The 8,150-nt window shown below is 43.5% G+C and overlaps 2 protein-coding genes across 2 annotated transcripts in view; both read right to left on the bottom strand.

Moving 5' to 3' along the window:
* Nkain3 (sodium/potassium transporting ATPase interacting 3) overlaps window positions 1-8,150 on the bottom strand; it is a 713,236-nt gene that overhangs the window by 221,512 nt on the left and 483,574 nt on the right. The window lies entirely within an intron of this gene.
* On the bottom strand, window positions 22-1,523 carry LOC101573399 (E3 ubiquitin-protein ligase Hakai-like). The gene is given in 1 exon segment (XM_012517189.2): window positions 22-1,523. A coding segment is annotated over 1 exon segment (1,476 nt). The 3' UTR covers window positions 22-47.

Genomic DNA, 8,150 nt, shown 5'->3' with positions numbered 1-8,150 from the left:
CTAAGTAAGTTTTTTCCTCATTGTATCTTCAGTTCAAAACACTAGTATTATTGGTAATACGGTCTATATCTTGTCTGATCTGGATGATGTGGTCCCGGAAGTGGGGTTTGAGAAGGCGGACCCTGCATTCTTGGAGGAGGTGGTGGCCCTCTTGGTGCAGGCCATATACCAGGACTCATTCTCCCTGGTTGTGTAAATGGAGGGCTGAGAGTTCCTTGATCTTCAGTAAACTGGGGTAAAGAGTTAGGATTGTAATGGTGAGGAGGGGGTGCAGTTACAGGTGGACCACCATGTTGAGGTGGGGGAGGTCCTGGAGGAGGATGATTCATATAAGGTGGCATCTGGGCAATAATATGTCCAGGGGGAGGGGTTATTGGTGGTGGAGCAGAGGTCATTGGTGGAGGTGGAGCTTGGCTATATACCAAATGAGGAGTACCTGCAGCCTGGGGAGGATGTGGCATTGGATGGCTTATTGGAGGTGGAGGAGGTGGGGGTGGTGCATAATGTTGCTGTGGAGGCATAATATGATGAGGGTGCGAAACCACTGGTTGACCCTGATATTCAGGGTGGTGGTGAGCAGGTGCTGGGGCAGGAGGTGGTGGTTCTCTAGCACCTGAATTTGAGTCATCCTGAATAGGGACAGTTATTATATTGCTGTGTTTTCTTGTTGAAATACGAAAGGTTTCCTGACTGACCGACCGAGGAGGTGGTGGAGCCATGGACAATTCTGCTGGCGGAGCACGGATATCCTCATGTGGCTGATTATAGTGCTCATGTGGCACATGCTGCAAAGGAGGTGGTGGCATCATGATGTGCTGCTTTGGCGGAACATGGCTCATATGGTGCTTGTCTGGTGGCATTATAAAGCGCTCGGGGATTTCAGCTGGTGGGGGGGCGATAGGAGGATGAACATTTTCAAGCGAAGCACGGGTAACGGGTTTTCCAGCTCGCATGTGGCGATGGTTGATATGAGCCTGCAAGTCTCTCTGAGACAAATACGTTCTCTTGCACCCTTGAACAATGCTACACATGAAGAGAGAACCTCGTGTACACTGTTCAATTCGCTGCACAGGATCACTACAACCTGGACACATCTTATCTCCTTTTTTTTCATGTAAAATAGCACAATCATAACAAAAAACATGTTTGCATGGAATCATTCACCCATAGATTTTAATAGGCAGTCCACATTTGTCACAGAAATGAACTGGTGTATCATCCTTTTCACCTAAGATGTTTATCTTAAAGTCCCAAAATAGATGTCCAGGAAACCTTCGCTGATTTCCAAACAGTTCACCCCCTTTACAGTCATATCGTTCTTCTTCATTATAATTAAATCCTTCTTCCTCACCAGTTGGTGCCTTTGCGGGCATCCTGTTTACAGTCCTTTGAGTTCGAGGTGCAGGTTTGGCTTTGTTTGCTTGCTTGGAGATAAGTTTTATAGGAATTCGTCTGCGAACATCAAGACCACCCAACGATCCAGAACTATTAGTGCCTTGTAACTCATTGTCAGTATGATCCATGATTCCTAGGCCAATGATTTTTAACTTAGATTTTTCAGAGTCCCTATAAGAGATCTTGAAAGAGAAGTGCAGTGACCAAGAGTTGAAGTTCAGGTGCTCTTCCTTTACAGGTTATGAAAGCCAGTTTTGTTTTATTCTTTTAAATGTTAAGATTCCTTGTAAGATATTTTTTTTTTCTGTATTTAAGACAAGGTCTACAGGGTCTCACTATGTAGATGGGACTCTAGCGATTCTCCTGTTTTCAGCCTCCCAAGTGCTTGGATTACAGGCTTGTACTGCCACTTCCAGTCTCAAGGGCCGTTTCAGTGTGCCTCGTGGGCGGGTCCAGCAAGGCACACCCAGGATCGAACCCCAGCTGCTGCGCTCTGCCTAAGCAGGTGCTTTAGTCCCCTGAGCTATCAGGCCGGCCCTCCCTTGTAAGATTTTTAAACCTCTGTAAACAACAGTTGTTCAAGACAGCGGGTAGGACTTATGTAATGTTGGCATCCATTATTTGTATTGATGTTAGACTTGGAGGAAGAACTCAATCTATTTGTGCTATGATACACACCAAGGGCAGGCTGACCCTTCACAGCAACCATGCAGAAATTCCTTTATGCCATATGATTGCAAGTTATAGGATGTTGAGGTGTCTGCTGTCAGGTGTATACAAGGGTCAAATATCATACTTGGATCTTCAGAGGGGGGAATGTTGAAGGCAGCTGAGTTAGATAGAAATATTATAGGAAGTCAGACAGGGCTAGGCCCTTGAAGGAAATAACACAGAAGATGTTACCTTACAACTGTGGGAGGGATGGATGCTCCCACTGTGGGCCAGACCTAAAGACCAAAGGGCAAACAAATGCCAACTTCCCTAAAGATTGGCATGCAAGATTGATCATCACCCTGAGGGAGCCAGAAGAATCATAAATCTGACTGCTCTTGGATGGCTACCTGAAGAAGTCTTGTTCTACTTTCATGTCCACTTGCTACGTGACTTGCTTCCCAATTTGGTCCTGGATTTAATCAATTTTACTTGAGCAATGGTTCTTGTAATCTCATTGGTTGACTATAGTTTGCCCCACGTCATGCCCATCTAAGCGAGTTCCCATGTCTTTTCCACCACCTTAGACCTGCCTCACCAAATGGTTTTCCTCTATGAGAGTCCCTGGAAGAGACAGCTTCCTGGGGAAAACCTGCTCGGGCCCCTCTCCTGCCCTCTCTTGGACAGGAGCTTTCTTTTCCTCAATAAATATATTCTGCTCATAACTTCCATTTGTTCCTAAAATTCATTCTTCAGTTTTAGAGAACAAGAACTCATCCAGGTCAGGTTGGGAGATCATTTCCCCCCATATCATTTGGAAGTCACCCACCCCAAGGTTTTTCTCCCTGTACTACCTTCAAGTGTATACAAGGGTTACCTGTCATACTTGGATTTTTCTAGTCATTTGTGATGATGCACAACTGTTTTCTCAGTGGGATATAAATGCTTACATTTTTGGAAGCACACTACAGACTGCTTTAGAGAGGCAGAATTTTTATTTAAACAAGATCTGATAAAGGTATCATTAAGACATTGATAAAATCATCTTCCAGTTAAAATAAGGCAGTAAAATTTGCCTCTTTCTTTCCTATAGAATTTAAAGACCCTAAAAATCCATATCCACAGGTTATACATAGCGCATTCTAGTTCTAACGGCATATTAGAAAATAAAATTGATAGGCCATGAAGACTACATGTGACACAGTAAGAGAGAGAGAGAGACAGAGAGGAGAGAGAGAAGAGAGGAGAGAAGAGAGAGGAGAGAGAGAATCATCCAGGGCCTTCTGGACCTTCTGCCTTGTGTATGTCAATGGGAAACAGTGAACTTTTAACTAAAAAAATACACAGCAGAACAAGGAGCATAAAAAAGAAGATAATGAGATTCACTCTGAGGCAAGTCAAACTAGAAACAAACAAGCCTTGCCTGGAATGCAGCTAGATAAACAAGTCTGCTAATGAGCAGAGATCCTGGAAGGGCTGTCTGTCCTGGAGCCATCAAGATGGCATCAGTAAACATTAGCAAAGCAAATGAAATTACTGAGTCAAAACTTTTAAATGAGAATAGAAAGAAAAGATTGGTATGTTGGGTCCCCCAAACTAAAGGAGAACAGGAAAGGAAGCCAATAAAGAAAATCGCGAAATAAATATTAGAGAAATAATAAACCATGGGAAAGTACTTATCACCCAATGCACAGGACAAGAGAGTTTCAATAATAAAGGAATGGATGTCAATACTTCAAGGATCCCACAAATCCATCTTTTACTTTTCTACTGTAAATTTTTACTTATTTCAGTAGTGGCTGACTGTGTCTCTCAGAGAATTTCCCTGAGGGATAAAGGAAGCAATCTTTGTGTTTAAACACTTGGCATTATGAAAAGCAAGGTGTGTACACATGTGTCAAAATGTCACACCAGAATTTGTCCTCGTGCGATGCTCTGTAGAAGTTTTTGCTTCTGCTTCCTTGCGCATCACAGAGGTTATAAAACACCCACATCGCTCCAGGATTTGACTTTTTCTTTAATTTCATTTTAGATTTTTCTGGTAGAAGTAGTTAAATTCAGTACAAGAGCACATGAGAAACCAGCTTTGCAAGTTTTGGAGGAGATCAAAAGGGAATCATCAGGTTATTCATGCATAGATGATGAAAATGATCTGTTATGGTAAAAAGCATGCTTGCACAGCAGCAGAGTGGTGTGGGTGATGGTGGTGACTGTGACTTTGACGTTGGCCATGTGATCCAATACTCCTGTGACAGTGAATGGAGCAAGAATCCACTGATCAGACACAGGGAATACAGATCTCCTCAAGCCAGATGCTGAAGAAAACAACAATGTGGCACACACCTGACTTGAACTCAAAATGTTGCAAAAGGGTCACCAAACAAAATGGAACTACAGGTGTGAGAACTGGGTCTGAAAAATGTAGTGAAGTCTTGGCAGAATGGACAGAATACCAATCATGGCCTTGTAGCAGATAAAATGCTATAATGTACTTTGAAATACACAAAGGCTGAGATACAAGTAAAATGTTCTGTATGCACTGATAGCCATAACATGTAAATCTATTTAAAAACATTTTAAATATACTTAAAATACATTTATTATGATGCTGTTATGGTTTGTGCCTAGATGTTCCCTCAAATCCTCACGTAATCACTGGGGTGGACTTCTAGAGCTTATGATTAATTCATAATCCAATGCTGCAATTATGGGTGTGAGTGCTACACCCACCCTGGGGTGGATAGCCTGAATGTAATATAAGGAAGGGAGATAGGCTTGCTCTCTGCTGTTGCTCCTCCCTTTTGCTCTTGCTGCTTTTGCTTCTTTCTGCTGCCATGAACTGCTCCACTCTTTTTTTTATGTATTTGGTATAGGGTCTCACTATGCAGCTTGGACTCATAGCAATCCTCCTGTCTTCAGCCTGGCCAGTCCTGGGATTACAGGCATGTGTCACCATAACTAGTTTCGGTGGTTGGTTCAACATACCTGGGGCAGGGCCAGCACAGCATGTGGTTCCAGGGATTGAACCCAAGTCCCTGCACTTGCCTAAGCAGGCACTTAGTGCACTGAGCTCTCTTACTCTGTTGCCCTTTTTCATATGCCACTTTGCCTTAGGAGCCAGCCAAGTATGGACTGAAATCTTAACAATCTGTGAATTAAATGAGCCTTTCCTTTCTTAATGTGGGATGTTGGGTATTTGCCCCAGCAATGAGAGAAAAATAAGACACCTCACTATCTCAACTGAAAGTATTCATAGTACACAGCTGATGTAAAAATATTGATGTCTATTCTAAATACCGATTACATATTTGATGTCCTGTTTTATTGATATTTCGTGGGGACTTGCGGGCAGCATCACCCCTGTATCTGTGCTCTTTGTAACATGACTTCAGTGATCCTTCATTTAAGACATGGAATCTATTTCCAGATCTTGTTCATGGGCTGGCTCCTTGACTTCCTTTGCATAACTGATTGTGCAATGGGAAGGATGCCTGCTGTGAGCTTAGTTTTCTGGTGGCCTTGTTTTTCTTAGAACCCTGCCATGACCTGAGAAAAATGTCCAGAAGACTTGTTGTAAAATGTCCAATCACATAGAGAATAGCCAGTTAACAGGGGTGCCACCTGGAAACATTAAAGAGAACTCAACCAGTGTCAGCAAATTCGCCTTCCCACTGTAGTGCTGACCACAGATATACAAGTGATTCCAAATGATACCAGAAAGCCTAGGAGCTGACCTTTACACTGTGCACATCATAGAATGGTGGTTATTTTAAGCCACTGTGCTTTCCTGTGGCTGTTAGACAGCAATAGCTAATTGATGTAGTGGTCTGTCTCACATTTCATCAGTTCCATGAAGCCACAAATGCTGGTGCTTGGATAAATCTTGCTGGGGGAAAAAAAGAAAAATAGTGCTTTTCTTGTGGATAAATCACTGGCCTGAGATGAGGTGACAGTGCAAGAGGACCTAAGTCATGCTAGGCTTGGTAAGCATTGTTCAGAATTTTAAAATTTATAACTCACAAAGGTAACACATTTTTTTTTTCTTATTTGGTTAAAAAATAGGCAAATAAATAGAAAACAAAAGCAACAGTAAACTTGTTGTGAGAATAAAAAAAGTTGTGGCATCTTGGAACCTCACATGAATGCCATGAACAACCTCCATCTCTTCTAGGTTAGCCCCCTCCATGGAAAGGGCACAGCAGCAGTACTCAGCCCCGCCTCCCTGGCTGCTGGCTGCTTCAAGTATGGGTTTGGAGCAGCTTAGAATAAAAACGTTGCAATGTGCACACGGAGCACCTCCCCTTCTTTCTCGGGTGGCCATGTGGGGCAGAGGCCCTTAAGATGCCTAAGCTTCCTTCTGGGCAGCCCCACCCCAGTACCACCTGCTTCAGCCCTGAAGGTACTTCTGCTGAGCAGGGGATAATGAGTAACGTGAGAGAAAGATGCTCAAGATGCTACTCAGCTTCAAGAACTTCTTTCAAGAAAAATGTTCAACTATACACTTGAAACTGCTGAAATGTCTGCGACATGTGCCCATTAATGTTGTAAGCAGCAAGGATTACAAACTTGATGTTTGCCTGCAGTATAGCATGGTGACAAAGTGGCTCTGTAAAGTACTCCTTGACTTCTACTCAGACTGAACTATCAGGGAGCAGGATGAAACTTGGGGAAGCAGTAACAAGTGCAGTGTTTGTTCCAGCAGCAGCAGCAGCAGTAGCAGCAGCAGCACCACCACCACCCCCACCCCCACCCCCACCACCACCAAACTGCACTTGCGTCTTTCCATGGCAGACATGGTGCTGTGCAGTTTGAGAAGATGTGCTTTCTCCAAGCCCTGCTTATTCAGATGAACTCAAGCTGCTGCCTCATAAGTGGGACATTTTGCTTGTGTGAAATGTGTGCAGCTGCTGAAGAAAACCTGATGGGCTCTACACACCGAGAAACTGGCTGGAAGTGTCACTATGGAGGGGTTCCAGCTTCCACCGACTCCTCTGGGCGACTGCTTCTCTTCCTTGTTGCCAGCCAGGCAGATTGAGGCCCAGACAGAAATTTCATGGAGACACTGCTGCTCCTGCTTTGCACTGAGGAATCTGGGAATCTTCCCAGCTTGTACATCTGCCTTGGCAAAGTAGCTTGTACTTCAGAGAATGGGGCTTTCAAGGGAGGCAATGAGAACAAGCACATCTATTCACACAGGGAGAGTGACACTTCTTCTTTCAGGGACAAGTGCCTGCCTCGTTACTCTCTGTCCCTGACCATGTAGCTGCTGGTGAATGCATGTAGTCAGGAAGTGCCCACTCTGTGCATAAGCCCTGCTCCCAAGCACCCTGGTGATGGGTACTACTGTCCAGCTGACCTAGGGAAAGGAGTGTGTGCTGGGTGCAGTAGGGAAGTAGAGCTGTGTGCACAGCAGGAGGAAGGACTTCCTGCACTCGTGTCCCCCTGCTCCAGCGTGTATCAGCGGGGAACACTGAGATTTAATGCCTTGATCTTTCCTTAGGAAATCTACAGGTACAACTGAAACTTTGGAAACACCTTTAGTAAGTAAATCATCTGACTCGATTAAATGTCACATTCAGTGTTCAGTTATATGTAATTGTTAGGGTCTTTGAGGTGACAACATAAAAAGAAAATTCTGCTAGGTGTACAGGTATTCTGGTCATGTGTATGGGATTTTTAAGGATATATACTCATTCTTCAAAATGAAATATATGAGTTTCCATAATACTCATTTCATAAAGGGACAGAGAGTTTCAAGATTAAGCACAACATTTACTAAATTTTTAAAACCAGTTTTATTAGGATGACCTTGATTGTTGAATGTACATTATGGAGTGAATTATCTAAAGTGACTGAACTGATGGGTCAAATGTATGCAATTCTAAGTCAAAGATAATGTGATATCCAAATATAAATTCTTCAAATGTGGAGTTAATGAGCTCTGTGAAATGAAACCAGACTGATGGCTAAAATACTGGAGTGAGTGTGTGTCAGGAAGAATGTGGAGATTTGGTTCCAGTGCTGTGAACTCTGAGCAGGAACCCAAGGCCAATGGGATGGAGTGTGCATGAGACCAGAGAAGGTAACTCAGATGTTTTACAGGG

Source organism: Octodon degus, unplaced genomic scaffold (assembly GCF_000260255.1).
Source record: "Octodon degus isolate 3935 unplaced genomic scaffold, OctDeg1.0 scaffold00152, whole genome shotgun sequence".
NCBI lineage: Eukaryota > Metazoa > Chordata > Mammalia > Rodentia > Octodontidae > Octodon > Octodon degus.
Note: the sequence above shows the minus strand (reverse complement) of the source record. Positions and strands in the feature narration are given on the sequence as shown.